Raw genomic sequence first — 18,640 nt, 5'->3', positions numbered from 1 at the left:
CGAACACCTCTATTGACGACGGGGTCGAACCATTCACACTTGAAGAGGACGCATTTTAGCTTCAATATCCCTGGGAATTCGACTTCAATAATCTCCGTCAAGATTCCGTAGAAATCTGTTTCTCCTTTCACACAAATTCCATAGTTACTGGTTGCCCGCTGTTTACCATACTCATATGTGTGAAAAGTATAGCCTCGTGTGAAATACATCTGTGATGTGGTGACCTTTACAAGTGGAGATTGAATTACTTCGTGTAACCACTTAGGATAATCTGCATCGTCGTCATAATCAACCTATTTAAAAATAAAAAGAACGTTGAAATACAAATCATTCATGTATGAAAATTTTAAAAGTATTTGATTAATACCTGATTCTTCAACCACTTAACAAAGTGTTGATCTTTTCTTTTGTCTACGTCACTTGTGGATATACCAGGAAATGTTTCTTCGACTTGTGAAACAAACATGCTGTAAAATCACATTTTACATGAATTAATCTCTCTCAATTATATAATGTATACTCAATTTAAGTTACCTTTCAAAATAACGCATCAATGGATCCTCGCAATTGAGTAGAATATAGGTGTGTGCACTATGAGCGTCTTCTTCACTCGACCACCAAACCTGTTTTGATTTCCCACCAAGTCGTCCAATCTGGCTAAAGATTTCTGGAACACCAACAACTGCATATGTGGGCGCAACGCCACCATCATCATATCTTCTTGGAGCTCTTCTTCGGGTACGTACTTTTGACGCAAAGTAGTACGATGTGAAGTGAGAAACTTCTTCTGTCAAACTTCCAGCAATTATAGAACCTTCAACTTTGGCGAGGTTCTTTGCTTTTCCCTTCAAATATTTCATGGCTCGCTCGTACTGATACATCCATCCGTAATGTACCGGTCCACGAAGCAATGCCTCATATGGGAGGTGGATAGCTAGATGCTCCATCACGTCAAAAAAGCCTGGAGGAAATATCTTCTCCAAGTTGCACAATAAGATAGGAATGTTCTCCTGAAGCTGTTCTACGACTTCTTCTTTAAGAGTGCGTGTGCTCAAATCCCTGAAAAATGCTCCAATGCCTATTCCAAAAACAATTAAACACATTGTTAGTCAAATACTATTATTGTAAACTAAACCAATTTAATATTATTGTCCTATTGTAAACTACCTGCAAGTGCTTCATGTACGTTTGTTGGAAGTAGCTCCGCAAATGCAAATGGCAGAAGTCGTTGCATAAAGACATGACAATCATGACTCTTCATCCCGGAGAACTTTTGACCCTTTTCAACACATCTTGAAAGATTTGAAACATACCCATCAGGGAACTTCACTTCTGATGCCACCCAATTGAACAAAACCGACTTTTTTTCTGAAGACAATCTAAAAATTGGAACGGGAACTTGGCCATTGCTTTTTATATGTAACTCACTTCTTGAGCAAATATCCGGCAAGTCCAACCTCGATTTTATGTTGTCTTTTGTCTTCCCTGGGACATTCAATATTGTATTCATGATGTTCTCAAAGAAATTCTTCTCTATATGCATCACATCAAGGTTGTGGCGCAGAAGAAGATCCTTCCAATATGGTAACTCCCAAAATATACTCTTCTTGTGCCAGTTGTGATGAACACCGTAAGAATCAGGCATATTACGAGGGACATGCCAATTACCACCCCAGCGAACTGTTTCGTTAGCTCCGTGATAGTCGATTTGCGCTTCAATTTGTTCTCCAGTTAGATATGGAGGAGGAGTGTCTCTCACAACCTTTTTGTGCCTAAACAAATTCTTGTTTCTTCGGTACGGATGGCCAACTGGAAGAAATCGACGGTGACAATCGAACCAACTTGTCTTTCTACCATTCTTCAGTTGAAATGCATCTGTCGTTCCATTACAATATGGACAAGCTAATCTCCCATGTGTAGTCCATCCAGACAACATCCCATAGGCAGGAAAGTCACTTATGGTCCACAAAAGCATAGCTCGCATCGTAAAATTCTTCTTCGTTGAGCAGTCATACGTCCTCACCCCTGTTGACCACAAATCCTTCAACTCTTTTATCAGTGGTTGTAGGAAAACATCAAGTGACCTTTTTGGATGCTTCGGACCGGGTATTAATATGGTCAAGAATAAAAACTCCCGTTGCATGCACATCTCCGGTGGCAGGTTGTATGGCGTAAGAAAGACTGGCCACAATGAATATTGTCTCCCTGACATTCCAAATGGACTAAATCCATCTGTGCATAATCCGAGGTACACATTCCGGCTATTGCTAGCGAAATTCGGATGTACTTTGTTAAAATGTTTCCAGGCTCTTGCATCTGATGGATGAGTCATCTCACCATCCGTCTGAGTATGCTCGGCATGCCACCTCATCTTTCCAGCAGTCTGCTCCGATTGGTACAATCTTTTCAATCTATCTGTAATTGGTAGGTACCACATCCTTTGGTACGGTACCCTATTACGTCCCCTTCCTTGCGGCTTGAATCGTGGTTTCTTGCAGAATCGACATTCTTCCAACTTCTCATCATCTCCCCAGTAGATCATGCAGTTGTCGATGCAAACATCTATCATCTCCGAAGGCAACCCAAGACTATAAACCAGTTTCTGAATCTCATAATAAGAATCAGCAGACTCATTGTCTTCCGGCAAATACTCTTTAAATAAATCTGCCCATTCGTTCATGCAACTTTCAGGTAGATTGTGATCAGTTTTAATATTCATCATTCTAGCAGCCAATGACAATTTAGAGAGACCTTCTCTACAACCACTGTAAAGTGGTTGATTTGCCGCATCTAACATTTCATAAAACTTTTTTGAATCTATGTTAGGTTCTTCATCTTCATCATCATGAGCTACGAATGCATCAGTTACCATATCATGAACCCTATCATAATCTACCATCGGCTGATCCTCCTGATGGTAACTATGTGCATTATGCAATTGATGATCAACCGGTTCTTCTTGAAAGTTGCTATTACTACTACTAGCTTCATTCTGATCATAACTATAACCTTCTCCATGTTGAAACCAGATATAATAATTTGGCGTGAAACCTCTATTTACTAAATGCTTCCAAACATTTTCACGATTTGCCAACTTTGAATTGTTACATTTCCTACAAGGACAGAATATTTTACCGCTTTCTTGGGCGAGCGGTGTAGAATCTGCTTGATGCATAAAACGCTCCAACCCAGCAAGATATTCTTTCGTCACTCTCCCGTTAGCATCTCTATGCATATACATCCACCTCCGCAACTCGAAAATATTTCCCAAGCCCGACATTTTTTTCACGTTTTTTTTCTTGTTGGTGTGCTTAAAATTATGTTCAAACCTCCATATTTATAGAAAATTTTCGAATCTGGTAGTTAAATTTTGCTAGGAATTTACGACGAAATATTAGGTTGGTTGCAAAAAAAACGTGTTAAGTTGGTGGATTTCTCGTTCTTTCCTCGTAAGTTATTTCCTCGTAAAAATCATGCTAATCTTACGACGAATTTGCGACGAAACACATTTTTCTCGGAATAACCACGTCAACTTACGACGATTTTACGAGGAATCGCTTTACTCGGTATTTTACAAGGCCGTTACGAGGAAACTTTATTTCCTCGCAATTTCATCGTTAAGTCAACGTAATTTCACGACGATTAGTTTCCTCGTTAAATTTCCTTGCTAAAACTGTGTTTTCTTGTAGTGAAAAAACACTACAAATAAAATAAAAATACTAACCAAGTTGTATGTCCCGGTCGTGGGTTGGGATGGAAAACCGGGAGATGCTCTCGACCTGGTTGTTGAACCAATTGTTGAACTGACATGACCCCCGGATCCTCCTGAGCAGCTGGAGCGGGAACATATGCGGGAACCGAGTTTTGTTCGTGAGATGATCCCGATGGATGGGAACTGCTTGCCGAACTACCTCGGCCGCCACGGGGTGCAGAACGACGGGATGCGGATGGCGTGCTTCCTCGGACCTAAAAAATAAATGTTAATACATCAAAAGATTGTTAAATAAATTAAAAAATGATTTTCTATTTAAAATATTTTAATTTATATATTTAAATCTAAAAATGATATATATATATATATATATATATGTATGTATAAAAAATTATGAATGTTTTAGAAAAACTATAAATATAGAAATGGTTGTTAAATATATTAAAAATTATTTTTACATCTAAAAATGATATATATATATATGTATGTATAAAAAATTAAAAATATTTTTAAAAATGTTTATAAATATAGAACAGGTTGTTAAATATATAAAAAATATATATACGTTTTTATCTATATAAAAAATATAAAATCGTTTTTATCTATATAAAAAATATAAAATCGTTTTTTCTAAAAAAAAAATATTTATAAAACGTTTATAAATATAGAAAAGGTTGTTAAATATATATAAAACTTTAAAAAAACGTTTTATTATATATAATATATTACTGGAAACCCCAAAACCAATTTTAAAAATACAAAAACATTTTCGATCCAAAAAAAATTAAAACAACAATCCAAACAACAATCCTAACTAATAGATCCTAAACTATCCATTCAATCTTAAAGTTTTCAATCAAACAACCTTAAATCCTAAGATCTAACTTCCTAAACCCTAAAAAATTGAAATACACAAAGGTTTTATAGAATCTTACATGATTTGTGGAGTGGGGAAGAGATCTGACGGTGGGAAGAGATCTGACGGTGGGAAGAGGAATCGCCGGAGATGGGAGCTCGCAAATCGCCGGAGTCGCCGTCAAAGAGAGAGAAATTGGAGAGAGTTTATAGAGAGAGGCGGAAATGACGAAGAAGGAAATGTCTAGGGTTTTTATCTTTAATGATTCCGACAGACACGTATCCGTCGGAATTTCGTCGGAATCATTTAATATATATGTTCGCGAAAATTTTCACGCGGTTTCTTTTTTCCGGGTAATTTGATATTCCGACGGATTTCCGACGGAATTAGTAATGTCGTCGGAATTTCGTCGGATATTAAATCCGTCGGAAAGTCGTCGGTATTTTCCGACGGATTACTGACGAGTTTTTCCTACGGAATTCCGACGACGTAGTGTTTAGGGGTTGAACACAAGTTTCTAAATGCAAAATCCAAATCTTTGATAATATATATAGTATTTGCATAAAGATTTAACTATAAAAATGTTTACATAACACGATTTTTCACAAAAACATTTTTGAAGTATAAGATTAGATGAATATGATTGTATAAGTATATGAGTGTTATGATGAGATGTTATGAAAACCATGATATACATACATAAATATTTTAATGAGTTGTTATATTTTAACGGTTACGATCTAATACTATACTAAACACTTATTATGTGTTATTTTCATAGTTTCGGTATCCAAATTTATACAAAGGTTGTTTTCCGGCATCCAACATGTCAAAAAATCTCCTAGATTCGGGATTTGGTTCTTCCCTCTATATTGATCATGTACCATCTGCACAGTACCTACACCATAATCTATATCCGATCTAGGTTCTTCTAACCTAATATCAGGCTGGGGTTCGCTAACAGGCTGAGGTTCGCTAGTACTACCATATTCATAACCAGTTTCCCCATGAAGATACCAAACTTTATAATTACGTGAAAATCCTCTCATATACAAATGAGTCCAAACATCAAATTCTCTTATAATCCTATTATTATTGCAAGTAGAGCAGGGACATCTTAACATACCGGTTTTTGCATCCGGTTGCTGTTCAACAAGCTTCATGAATTCTCCAATCCCTTGAACGTATTCTTCCGTAAGTAAATTGGTGTTGGGATCCATATGAGTTTTATCCATCCACGAACGATAATAAACTCCTGAAGACATGATTTTCTCGGAATTGTTGTGATTAGAGAGAGTGAAGAGAGAATGAGGAGTGAATGAGTTGAATGAGGAGAGGTTGTATTTATATAAAATTGCTTACGGCAGTCCGACGACATTCCGACGGAATTCCGACGACCCTAACGGTCATATCCGTCGGAATTCCGTCGGTATTTTCCTATCTCAACGGCTATAAAACGGTCATATATATTTGTCGGCAACGTTCAAAAGATTCGTCAGAAATTCGTCGGTATATGCCGATGAACTTCCGACGACAGCGACGGTTATATTATTAATCGCAAGGTCGTCGGAAAGTCGTCGGTATATACCGACGAATTTCCAACGAACGTAACGGTTATATATTTAATCGGAATGTCGTCGGAATTGCGTCGGTATATACCGACGCACACTCTTTGGTCGGAAAGTCGTCGGTATATTCCGACGAATTTCCGACGAAGTAGTATTTTTTGGTTTCGTTGGAATGCCGTCGAAAAATCGTCAAATTCGTCCGACGACTTTGTTGTCCATCGGAACGTCCGACGGAATATAGCGTGTTTTCTTGTAGTGTTTTTATCATTGCTCTGTATCTTAAAAAGCCTAATATTGTTTTTCACAAAAGTCTAACTAGGGTTTATCTCTCCTCCATAAGGCAGCAACTCTTAACTGAAGATTCCTCATTCTAATGTTTAGTCTAGTTCAAGGGTGTTATTGTTTGTTTCTTTTTGCACTTTCCAATCTCTGCTTTGATCTAATCTCTTGATCTAAAGATGTTTACATATTGAGATAGGAGCTGTTAGTTGTCTGATGATTTGCCCCTCTTGATCCTTTCACTAATTCCGGTAAGCTATGCAATGTCCACAATTTGACGAGTTTTTGTAGCACTTCTTTGCACTTACACGAAGCTTCTGTTCTTAAACTTCGTAGACACTCTGATTCTACATATAGTCGTTTATTTCCAAGTATTCGTTCCACTCCTTGAGACCACAATCAGAGATGTCATTCCGGTTCATTTCATTACACTCCTCTTAGATTCTCTTATAACCTTAGGATCTTTAAAACACTCGTCATGATGGATGATCACTCAGGTTTTAACCCGAAGGATTAACCGCAAGTTTACAATGAAATCATATTAGTTTACAAAGAACATTATTGTTTAATTAAAAATAGATGACTTCCCGCGATATCGCGAAATAATATTATTAAAATACACTTGCAGTAAATAAGTTTTGTATATATTTAAATTTATAATAATTTTGATAAATCAAATTTGTTGATAAAAAATCGATAGAGAAATTTTGATTGGTTATAATGGAAGAATAGCATTAAATTTTATTTCATTATATCAACCATTTAACACATGTATCTCATAATTATGAAAAAAATAAAAATTATAAAAAGAAACTACCATATGAGTTTTTGTTTTGTTTTTGAAACTGACTACCATATATGAGTTGTAATATATATCTAATTTTTAAGTTTGAAAATATTATGTTATAATACTTGGATATATAATATAAATTTATCTTGGAATTTTAATCAATATTGATTACTAAGAATTGTTTAGTTGTGTACACAATTAATCAGTAATATTATATTAATTTCAAGACATTCTGAAATATAATATAAGAGAACCCACAAAACATTCTCAAGATATTGGTATGTTTATTTCCTTTTACATTAAATATAATATATAAGTTTATGAATTAGGATTGTAATCAAATATATCTATAATTCAGATAATTTGAAGAAACTTCGGAATATAGATGATTTTTTTTGTCTTATAACTACAGATTAATATTCTGATGAAGATGAAAATCATGTAAATTGTAATCAAATATAATACTATTTCATTATAACAAACTATAAATTATCTATTTAAAATAAGCTAATACATATTAAAACATTAAGCCACATGTTTTATAAAAATATTATTAAATATTTTCTAAAAAGAATATCTAATATAATATATTGCATAATATTTTTGAAAATTATATTCTAACTCTTACTTCCACTTATTTAATTATTTATATAATATGTGTTATACTTATGAAAACTTTAAAATTTTGATCATTACAGTGACGTCCAACTCATCATGTATATATATTTTTCTGTGAGAAAGACTGAAGAACAATAATAAAATTATGAACACATAAATAGTATTTGCATATGATAAGAGTTTCCACTAATTAAATGTATATTATGGTACACTTCTTATAACAAATATGATTTTAAAGATTGGATTGAACAAAATATTTATAAGTCTATCATAATCCTTATATGTGCTTATTTAATAAAGTTTCAAATAATTGTATAAATTTGAATCGATTAGTATAAATTTAAATTGATGACTCATCATTCACAATTACCTAAGACTATGGAAAAAATGACAAATAAGCAAAATCACTTTTTAAACAATAGTATAGATTAATGACATGACAAAAAAAAATATACCTAAAACCATGGAGAACATGACAAATAAGCAAAATTACTTCTTAAACAATAGTATCGATTCCACTTTCTTTCACAGAATCAATTGCCTTTTAAAAGTTCCTAATACTAATCACTTCACGAAGGGAGCAAAAGAAATATCATTTGTTGGCAGAAAAACATTAACAAGAAACTTTTCTATTTTAATAGATTAAATGCATTTTACCAATTTTATAGCACTTTTTAATGACATCAATGTTCTGAAAAATGAAAATAGCTAGATGGTAACTAGAGAGTACTAGCGTCTAAACGGATTATTCAAGGCATTGGAAGAAACTAAGCGTTAGTGAATTATTAATTTATTTTTATAATTTTTACTTCTATATCAGATATTTTAATTCTAGGTTTAATTATAAAATTATCTTGATAAATTATAAAAATTAGATATATAAAAAAAGAAATTAGAAAATTTTCTGGATTTGAATTAACATGATTGCTTCATTTAAGATATTCAGTTTAATTTACATTGATTTAAACGGATTTAAATTGCTTTTAACCGATTTATAACAGTTTAAATCGCTTTGAATTACATAAATCAGATTTTACGAAAATAGTTTCGGTTATAACTGATTTGTCGCCTAGGAGGCGCAATTTTTTGCATAGGCGATTAGACCGATTTTTAGAACATTGTGAAATACTATTTAAAAAATGGGTATATTTTAAGATCGGTGAGATAGTAATTGGCAAGTTGAATATTAGTTTTAGTAATTTTCCACATTACTTCCCAACTATTTTATGCTGTAAAATTGTAACTTTTTCAGATTGGCAATTCTCTCAAATATACTTTTTTAAGTTTTTGTCACAAAAATAGGCCTCAAAAACTAAAACGACCAAAATAACATTTTTTATTTTGAAAATTTTAAATTTTTTTTATTTTTTAAAATTTGAAATCCTATCCCTAAAACCCCACTCCTCAACTCTAAACCCTAAACTCTAAACCCTAAACCCTAAACCCTAAACCTTAAACCCTAAACCCTAAACCTCACCCCTTAACTCTAAACCCTAATATCTAAATTAATTAATTCTAGGGGTATAAGTGTATATTTACTTCTTTTGATAAAACATTTAAGTCTATTTTAGTCTTTTTTATTTTTAAAGTCTATATTTTTGACAAAAACTTTTTTAGGTCTATCATAGGAAATTTTTCTTTTTAGATTCCAGGCTTTCAAGCCCACATTTTAGATACATTAAAAAGTAAAAGAAATTTATTAAGGTTCATGATCTGCATGCGTCACCAAGTCTGATTAGGGTTTTTATCTCTCCTTTTAACTGACTTGCTCATTCCAATCTGTAGACTAGTTTCAGCTTCTTTCTTTTGGGGGTGGATGATGAAAGCTGCAAAATTAGGAATCCACGAAGATGTTAAATTCTCGAATAGGATCAGTCATTTACCTGACGATTTGCTCTTACGAATCCTCTCATTAGTCCCTATAACTAATGCAGTGAATACAAGCATACTCTCTAAACGATGGAAATCTCTGTGGAAGATGATGCCAGTGCTTAGGGATGTTAAAACGGGCTTGTCTTGCCCATTTACGTCCAAGCCCGTTTAATTTTTGTGTCTATATAAAGTCCATTTACTTAACAATATTAAATGGGCTTAGTTGGGTTTGTCCATATATGTCCATTTAATAAACGGGTTTTGATAAAAATAACTGGACAACCTGTTTAGCCCGTTTAATTTTTTCCTCTGCTCTAAGCTACGTCGTTTTCGGCGTTAACATGTTTATTTGTCGTCGTTCTCCACCTCCGTGGCTCCTTGCCTCCTTCCAAAATATCAAACTGCTCCAAATGAGTTTCTGATTGGAATCGGGAAGCTTCTAGGGTTTCGATTTGTCTTTCGGCGTTCATCTCGTGTCTTCTACTTCTTCTTCTTCACTCTCTCTTCCTCGCATCTTTGATACAGTCAAGGTTCGTTTTAAGAAAAAAATTATTACTGAAATTGCTGTTTCAGACTGATTTCGTGACTGTTCAATTAATTTGTGGGTTTGTTTAAAAATGGGTCCTTACTTTGTCTTTACATCGAGTTAGGAACTTATGGGTTTTTAGATCATGCACGCTTGTAGTTTGTTGTTTTGCTGGGTCAGTGACATTGAAAAAGCTTATATTTATCTTCTGGAGATGCATTTTTAAATTGGGGATAAGAAAATGAATGATCTTTCTTTTCTGTTCTGTAATTTTATTTTTTCATCATTGGCATATTTTCATCTTTGGTGAAGTTCTGAGTTTATGTTTTGACTCCTATACTCATTTTAAATGTGTTACAGGTCACCTAGCCTCTTCTTCAAGAGATTTTTTCAAGCACCAGCCCTGTTAAAAGCAGTAAACTCATCAGAAAGGATAAGGTAGACAGATAGTAAACTCATCAGTAAACTCATCTTTCTGATTTTTTTTCCAAGAGTTGCATTTTTTTGTCCGTTGAACATGATGTCGTTGCTTGTGTTTTAATTCATTTCCATTTTGGTCTTTTGTCTCTCTTGTTATACTGCGATCAAGTTTCAATTCTTTGTTACAAGTTGTTGATTTTTGTGACTTACAAGTTATAACGAAGTCACACATGTATGTGTATTGATATATGGTGTTTTTGGCATCTTGTATATATGTTTTCTAATTGGTTTTCAAGTCTTTATCGAGTCTTCCTAGTCCTTTTCGAGTCATTATAGGTCTGGAGTTGCATTGGATGGGAGATAAACCAGTTGGAGGAAAAGAGGCAGGAAAGAGTGCGATTTAGTGATTTTCACGCGGAACAGTCGTGCGGAGCAGTCTTGCGTGCCTGTTCCAGCGGCAGAAATTTTTAAGGAAGTTTCCAAATATTTCGGGATTTTACCTAAGGCTTCCCCCTTTTACTCCTTGGCCGCCACATACTTGCATATATATCTTTTCTTATTATTCTACACATTCTACACTATTTTTTTTTCAGAGAGATTTTAAAGAGAGAAAACTTGTACTCTTGTTAAGGGAGAAGAATCTCTACATCCTTTGGAGAAGATTTCTAAACCCCTTGCTTTTTATTATTGATTCAGACATGTTTTCTTCATCTGTTATTTCTATGTTTTCTCTGTCCATGGCTGAGTAATCCACTTGCTTAGTCTAGGGTGTTAGGGTGTTAGATCCGTGAGTTAAACATAGATAAGTGAATCCCTTGATTGTCTTCATTCATAATTATTCTTAATTCTAGCATTAAACTGGCCGCTTAATGTTAGATCATAGGTTTAACCTGTTCATTAACCGTGTAATAGGTTGCTAGATCTGTTATGATTGAGCATTGCATCCCTAGTCAGCGAGAGTAGATATTAGGGTGTATTGTGAACATATCGGACTTGATCTCTAAAGCTTGCTAGCGCGTCTTGATCCAAACGAGAGTTTAGGCATCAAGACCGACTTGCAAAAGAATCAATACCACGAGAGTGGGTTGATTCAACCTGAGTAATCCGAGTTCTAGACTTACTCTTAATTGAACTTGAATAATTGTTTGGCTCACACTTGTTTAACATCCGATCAAACCACCCTAGACTAGCATTCTTAATCATCTGAAAAACCTTAAATCAATCTCTTACTTGCTTGTTATGAAATCAACTTTAAAACCTCCAAATTGTTTTAGCTTGATATTGATCCTATAGAAATAAAGTGTAATCATTGGTCTCTGTGGATTCGATCCTAAAGTGCTACATCGACATACCATTCGATTGTGGTAGTGTGCACATTAGGTTAATTGGTATGCGTATACACGTAATATCAATTTGGCGCCATTGCCGGGGACCATCTTTTTACCTTTATTTTTCGGTTATTTATTTAGTCTAAGACCTCTAACTTGCTCTATCCTTTTTGTTGCAGCTAATTTTTCAGGTGCATAACCAGTAGACATACTCGGAGAAACGCACAAGGAGTGTTAGTTACATTTACCAACCAGGAGCTAGGAAGGTTAGAAAGAACAAATCGTCAACAACCAGGGCAATCCGACACCACTATGGGTGATCAAGCCAATCAGGATGATCTTATTGCTGCAATGGCACTCATGCAACAGCAGATGCAACAGTTGCAGCAGACCATTCAAGCGCAGGAACAAGCTGCTCAGCAGGAACAAGCTGCTCAGCAGCAGCAGGAACAACAGGCGCATACTGCTTCAATCGGGCAGAGAAACCTTCCTTGCAACATCCATACTACTCGTTCTGCCATAGTTCCTCCACCCTGCACTAGGCAGGAATTCGAAATCAAGCCTGCTTTGATCGGTCTAGTATAGAGAAAGGTGTTCTCTGGTCTCTCTACAGAAATTCCAATGGAGCATATTGAGAACTTCGAAAAAATCTGCAGTTTTACTCGCGCGAATGGTGTTCCACCAGACTACATCAAGTGCACGTTGTTCTCATTCTCTCTAGATGGAAGAGCTGCACGGTGGTTGAACTCTCTCCCTACCGGCTCTCTCACTTCATGGGAACAGGTCCGATCAACATTCCTCAACCATTTCTACTCTAAGGCGAGAACAGCTGCATTGAGGAACAAGATCACCTCCTTCAGACAGCTCATCGATGAGCCTTTCTGCGATGCATGGGAGCGCTTCAATGACTATCGCAGAGAATGTCCTCACTATGGATTTGATGATGATTACCTCTTAAAAATTTTCTATGATGGAGTTGACTGGGAATTTCAGAGTGCTATGAACTCTGCCAGCAACAGAGACTTCATGACTCAGACCACTAATGGAGCGTTTGAGCTGATTGAGAACATGGCTGCTACCTCAGCCAATATGAACGAGGAGAGCGATCGCTCCAAGAAAGAGAACAGTTCCGACACCCAGAAGATAGATGAGTTGACTGCCAAGGTTGATCAGCTACTGAAAAATAACCAAGGGCACGTCTTCAGCATGGAGCAAGCTACGACCGTGCATATTCAGAACCAGAACCAGCGACAATCGCAGAGCAATCGACAAGCTGTTCCAGCTACTGGGAACAATCAACCAGATGAGCTGAAGGTTCTGGGTATGATGATGCAACAACTGTTGCACGGTATGCAGATTCAGGGCAATGCATTGAATCAGGTTTCTACATACATCAACACTAGGATGGACAACATTTTCACCGAGCTGAATACAAAGTATGATACTGTGAGAAACCACATAAAGAGGATTGATGTTCAACTTGTTCAAAACAACTGAGAGTGTTAAGAGGCAGCAGGGTATGCTTACTGGAAAGAGTGCGATGAATCCTAGGGTTGAGCACTGTAATGCAGCAGAGGTGAGATGTGAGAAATCTGGGGAAAAAGAACCAGAGCAACTGTCTGCTGAGACTGCTCCAGGCGCAGAAGAGAGAACAGAGCAGCCTGCTAGCTCTAATGTGACTGCTCCCGACGAACCTATTGAGATTCTACCAGTGCGAGTCTATGTTCCTAAGGTTCCATATCCAATTCCACCTAAACATCTGATGGATCCTATTAGTGCAGAGCAGCTGGCTGGGTCTATGAAGATGGCAAGAAGGCTTCTTCAAAATATCTCATTTGAACATGCTTGGGAGATTAGGCCACTGCACATGTTCTTCAAAAATTGCAGAGAATCTGAGGAGGAAATCAAGGCACTATTTACTGAAGCACTGACACCATCGCTGAAGGTAATGCCTAAGGTTGATGACCCTGGAAAGTTTATTTTTCCTTGTTCCATTGTTGGAGTGGAATTCAAGGAAGCTCTTTGTGATTCTGGGTCTAGTGTGAACCTTGTCTCAAGGGCGATTGTAGACGAGCTGAACATTGTGGACATTGAGCCTTCTCAGGTGAAACTGGCTTTTGCAAACTCTTCCATGACAGTCCCTTATGGCACAATTCACAACCTTCCTGTCCAAGTTGGGAACTGTATTCTCCATACCGAATTTCAGGTTGTTGAGATGAGCAAGGATCATGAGATGCCTTTGATCTTTGGAATGTCATTTATGGCTACAGTTGGAGCAGTCGTCGACATGCCTAAAAAGAGAGTTTCCTTCTCCAACATCAACAAGAAGGTTTTCTACAAGGCTCTCCCAACCAGATCACAAATCCGCTACGCCTCTTGCATCTCAGTGGTTAGTGGAGAACAACTGGATATTGTTCCTAAGAAGGAGCTTGGTAAAAAGGGTGAGATCAAAGAAGTCCTGGATGGAGATCCTCACACGGATACCAAGAAACTCAGTGGGAATGCAAAGGTGAATGAAAAAGTCCATAAGAAAAGGGTCAAGGATGACCCTATGATGACTTTGATACGTCAGTTGTGTGATGAGAAATCCATTGAGTATGAGGTAAAGTGCAAGGGTACCTCTAAACCTTTCTCTAAGGTCAGAGTAATTCACACACATGAGCTGAAAGAGAAAGGAGAAGCTGTTGTGAAAGGGTTGTTGAGCAAAGTTTTGAAGCTGAACATGTCTGATTGTGGAGCTTGTTTTGGAATAAGCCCTCATGCTCAACCCGACTGATCCCTATCACCAAGTCAAGCTAGTGACTTAAACCAAGCACTTGGTGGGAGGCAACCCACTGGTAAGTGTAAATATAACTTGGTTTTGTTTTGTTTGCTTATTTTTCGTTTTAGTTTATTGAGTCTCAGGTCAAAAAGCAGAAAAACCTGAGATACTTCAAAAATTATGGGTTGCAGCAACGGAACAACCTACCCCTTGAAAAGAGCGGCTGTTCCAGACGACCATCTGACGATAGAACACCCAGAATTTTCATGGAGCATCCGCTCCACTCAGATAAGTATCTCAACAAAAAAATGTTTATTCTTTCTTTCACCTTCTTTCTGATTTATTTTCACACCAGGGACGGTGTGAAGTAAGTCTGGGGGAGGGTTTTCGTCGTTTACTAACTCGTTTCTTTCTTCTGTTTTTCTTTTGAGTCAATTTGAGTCAGTTTTTATGATCGAGTCAATCAAAACTTTGTGGGAATTAGGACCTTATTCCGTGTTGATCACTAACCACCTCGTGCTTTAGTTATCTTATTCAGTGACCTTAGCGGTGGCGAACGACACACATGTGGACCTGGAACACCCTGACATATCTCACTTGATTCTCCAGAAGTTCTCAGCCGATCAGGTTACACTGGGTAGACTACTCCACCTAACTTGAACCTAATCTTGACTGAAATTCTTCTTGTTATGGGCATTAGATCAGGGAAACGAGAACACACTCATGACTTCTTATCCTTTTTATCCATCTTGCTGATCCTGAGTGGCTAGCTCATCTTTAGCTAGTTGCCACCTTGCACCTTAGCGTTTATTCCACCTTCATGCATTTGTTTTTCAGTGTCATATGTGCAGTTATGTGCAAAAAGGTCGGAGAGGAAAGGATCAACGCAGCCTCTTACTCGTTACTGCTGCAGAAATTTAGTCAGAAAGGAGAACAAGCAGATTAATGGAGTAACCGCTCCATAACCAATGAACTGCGCAAGAGCAGGGGTGGAGAACCAGAATGGTTGCGAAATCAGAACCACCAGTGGCACTCAGAACCATCATGTATTACCTCATTCTTCGTCACATCACCATATCCGTCTAGAAAAAAAAAACACAAAAACAAAAAACAAAACAAAAACAAAAAAAAAAAAAAATAAGGTGATGGAGAAGGGGAAGAAAGAAAAGAAACATGAGCCACGGGGAAGGTCGAGCAAAAGAATAGGTACCAAGTTGAAAGATTGGAGAGCAGGCAGATGATCTGATCATCCAGATGGGTGATCCAAAACGGAGCAGTCGCGCCAGATAGAGCAAAAACGAGTAGAGGCTGTGGACATCAATGGATCTATCCTCTCTTGCCATTTTGTGCGATATTCTGCATCCTCTTCAATGAAATGGTAGCCCCTAAACACTTTTAACTCCACCATTAAATAGCCTGTTTAACACCTAGCCCGTCTACCCTGAATAGTGCCTAGGGAGTTTTGTCTCGATAGTGTTGCTTTTTCAGGTTTGAGATGTAGAGTATGGAGCCGTTTTTGAACAGCAGTCAGTGGGGTTCCGGTAAGAGTGTGTTATCCTAGTTTTACTGCTTATATGGTTCAGAGATTCGTGGTTAAAGTATGGTTGCTGAGAATAGGAGAGTTCCCACACTTTCAAACCTTTCTCCATGTTCTTGATACTTGACATTGTTTGAGGACAAACAAGGATCTAAGTCTGGGGAATTGATATATGGTGTTTTTGGCATCTTGTATATATGTCTTCTAATTGGTTTTCAAGTCTTTATCGAGTCTTCCTAGTCCCTTTCGAGTCATTACAGGTTTGGAGTTGCATTGGATGAGAAATAAACCAGTTGGAGGAAAAGAGGCAGGAAAGAGTGCAATTTGGTGATTTTCACGCGGAACAGTCGTGCGGAGCAGTCTGGCGTGCCTGTTCCAGCGGCATAGATTTTTAAGGAAGTTTCCAAATATTTCGTGATTTTACCTAGGGCTTCCCCTTTTTACTCCTTGGCTGCCACAGACCTGCATATATATCTTTTCTTATTATTCTACACATTCTACACTATTTTTTTTTCAGAGAGATTTTAGAGAGAGAAAACTTGTACTCTTGTTAAGGGAGAAGAATCTCTACATCCTTTGGAGAAGATTTCTAAACCCTCTTTGCTTTTTATTATTGATTCAGACATGTTTTCTTCATCTGTTATCTCTATGTTTTCTCTGTCCATGGCTGAGTAATCCGCTTGCTTAGTCTAGGGTGTTAGGGTGTTAGATCCGTGAGTTAAACATAGATAAGTGAATCCCTTGATTGTCTTCATTCATAACTATTCTTAATGCTTGCATTAAACTGTCCGCTTAATGTTAGATCCTAGGTTTAACCTGTTCATTAACCGTGTAATAGGTTGCTAGATTTGTTATGATTGAGTATTGCATCCCTAGTCAGCGAGAGTAGATATTAGGGTGTATTGTGAACATATCGGACTTGATCTCTAAAGCTTGCTAGCGCGTCTTGATCCAAACGAGAGTTTAGGCATCAAGACCGACTTGCAAAAGAATCAATACCACGAGAGTGGGTTGATTCAACCTGAGTAATTCGAGTTCTAGACTTACTATTAATTGAACTTGAATAATTGTTTGGCTCACACTTGTTTAACATCCGATCAAACCACCCTAGACTAGCATTCTTAATCATCTGAAAAACCTTAAATCAATCTCTTACTTGCTTGTTACGAAATCAACTTTAAAACCTCCGAATTGTTTTAGCTTGATATTGATCCTATAGAAATAAAGTGTAATCATTGGTCTCTGTGGATTCGATCCTAAAGTGGTACATCGACATACCATTCGATTGTGGTAGTATGCACATTAGGTTAATTGGTGTGCGTATACACGTAATATCATGTATGTCGTTAGAATCATAAAGAAAAATAATTTTCCATTACTAAAGTGTACGAGTCTGTATGTCTTAAGCCAATTTTATATCACTAAGGGAAACATTTATTTATTACTAACTTGTGATGGTGTTGCTGTCTGTTGTTGCTAATAATAAATATGTTTGGCTTCGTGATACAAATGTCCTATTATTCGTTTGTTTATTTAGCTTTCTCAGGTGGAATGATTTTAAGAATATAAGTTGCATTAATACTCACTTTGCTTTATTTTTTTGCAGAGATGGACTCTGAAACTGTGCAGCTAATGGCGCTTCATAAACTCTGTTTCTCTTTATACTTTGTAGGTGCCTTTGAAGATCTCTTTGATGAAAATGAAGATGTTGGAAAGAAAGCAAGTAGTTCTGGAGTGGAATTTTCAACATCAAAAGATTGATATGTTTCATGGAATAATGGTATATAGTGTTCTGGTTATGTTCAATCAGTTTATAATTTGTTTGATGGAATATGTAATAATAGGTTCTGTTTTGATTATGGACAGGTCCTACTTGTTCAAGAAGGAAAATAGTAATTTATGGACACTTGATGTGAAGTGTGAACTTTATAATTTAATTATGCTGTCATTTGTAAACTTTGAATTTTTAGGTGAAACAAAACAATGTAATGTTTTGCACTCGGGTTTCATAGAAGAGAGAAATATGTTACTTTAATTATAAATAGATCACGTTCATTTTTTTTTAAAGTAAATGGGCTCAAAAGGGTTTGAAATGAGTTTAATATTAAATGAGCTTCACATAAACGGGCTTTAAATAGACTTGGTTTAAAGGGGTTTTAAATGAACATTATTAAATGGGTTTGGACATAAACAGGCTTGGACGTAAATTGGCAGGGCAGATGTAAAGCTTGAGTACGATGCAAACTCTCGTCCTAAAATTAGTTCCAGTAGCTTTAAAAAATATTTTATAAGGTCACTGAAACTACATGAAGCTCCAGTTCTCCAAACCCTAACCCTCAAACTGAGGGAACACTCGAGTTCTCTTAAATTCCA

The 18,640-nt window shown here is 36.5% G+C and overlaps 1 protein-coding gene and 1 non-coding gene across 3 annotated transcripts; one reads left to right on the top strand and one right to left on the bottom strand.

Annotated features, from left to right (window-relative positions):
* Positions 1–9,372: 9,372 nt before the first annotated feature.
* LOC106358564 lies at positions 9,373–18,302 on the top strand. 2 transcript variants are annotated; one of them, XR_002655756.2, is made up of 4 exons: positions 9,430–10,225; positions 10,582–10,659; positions 17,874–18,047; positions 18,134–18,302. XR_002655756.2 is itself a non-coding variant. In XM_048747121.1 (3 exons), the coding sequence occupies exon 3, from the start codon at positions 13,441–13,443 to the stop codon at positions 14,743–14,745; it is 1,305 nt and encodes a 434-aa protein (XP_048603078.1). In that variant the 5' UTR covers positions 9,373–10,225; positions 10,582–10,659; positions 12,149–13,440; the 3' UTR covers positions 14,746–16,903. The 2 variants fall into 2 exon arrangements, 1 of the variants encoding a protein (XP_048603078.1); XM_048747121.1 differs by lacking the exons at positions 17,874–18,047; positions 18,134–18,302 and adding an exon at positions 12,149–16,903 and having other exon boundaries at positions 9,373–10,225.
* On the bottom strand, positions 12,801–12,907 carry LOC125582779. The gene has a single exon (XR_007320232.1). It is a non-coding gene; the product is annotated as a small nucleolar RNA R71 (small nucleolar RNA).
* Positions 18,303–18,640: the final 338 nt, after the last annotated feature.

This window comes from Brassica napus, chromosome C2, assembly GCF_020379485.1.
Source record: "Brassica napus cultivar Da-Ae chromosome C2, Da-Ae, whole genome shotgun sequence".
In the NCBI taxonomy this organism is placed as follows: domain Eukaryota; kingdom Viridiplantae; phylum Streptophyta; class Magnoliopsida; order Brassicales; family Brassicaceae; genus Brassica; species Brassica napus.
The sequence above is the reverse complement of the archived record's forward strand: the minus strand, read 5'-3'. Positions and strand labels throughout refer to the sequence as shown.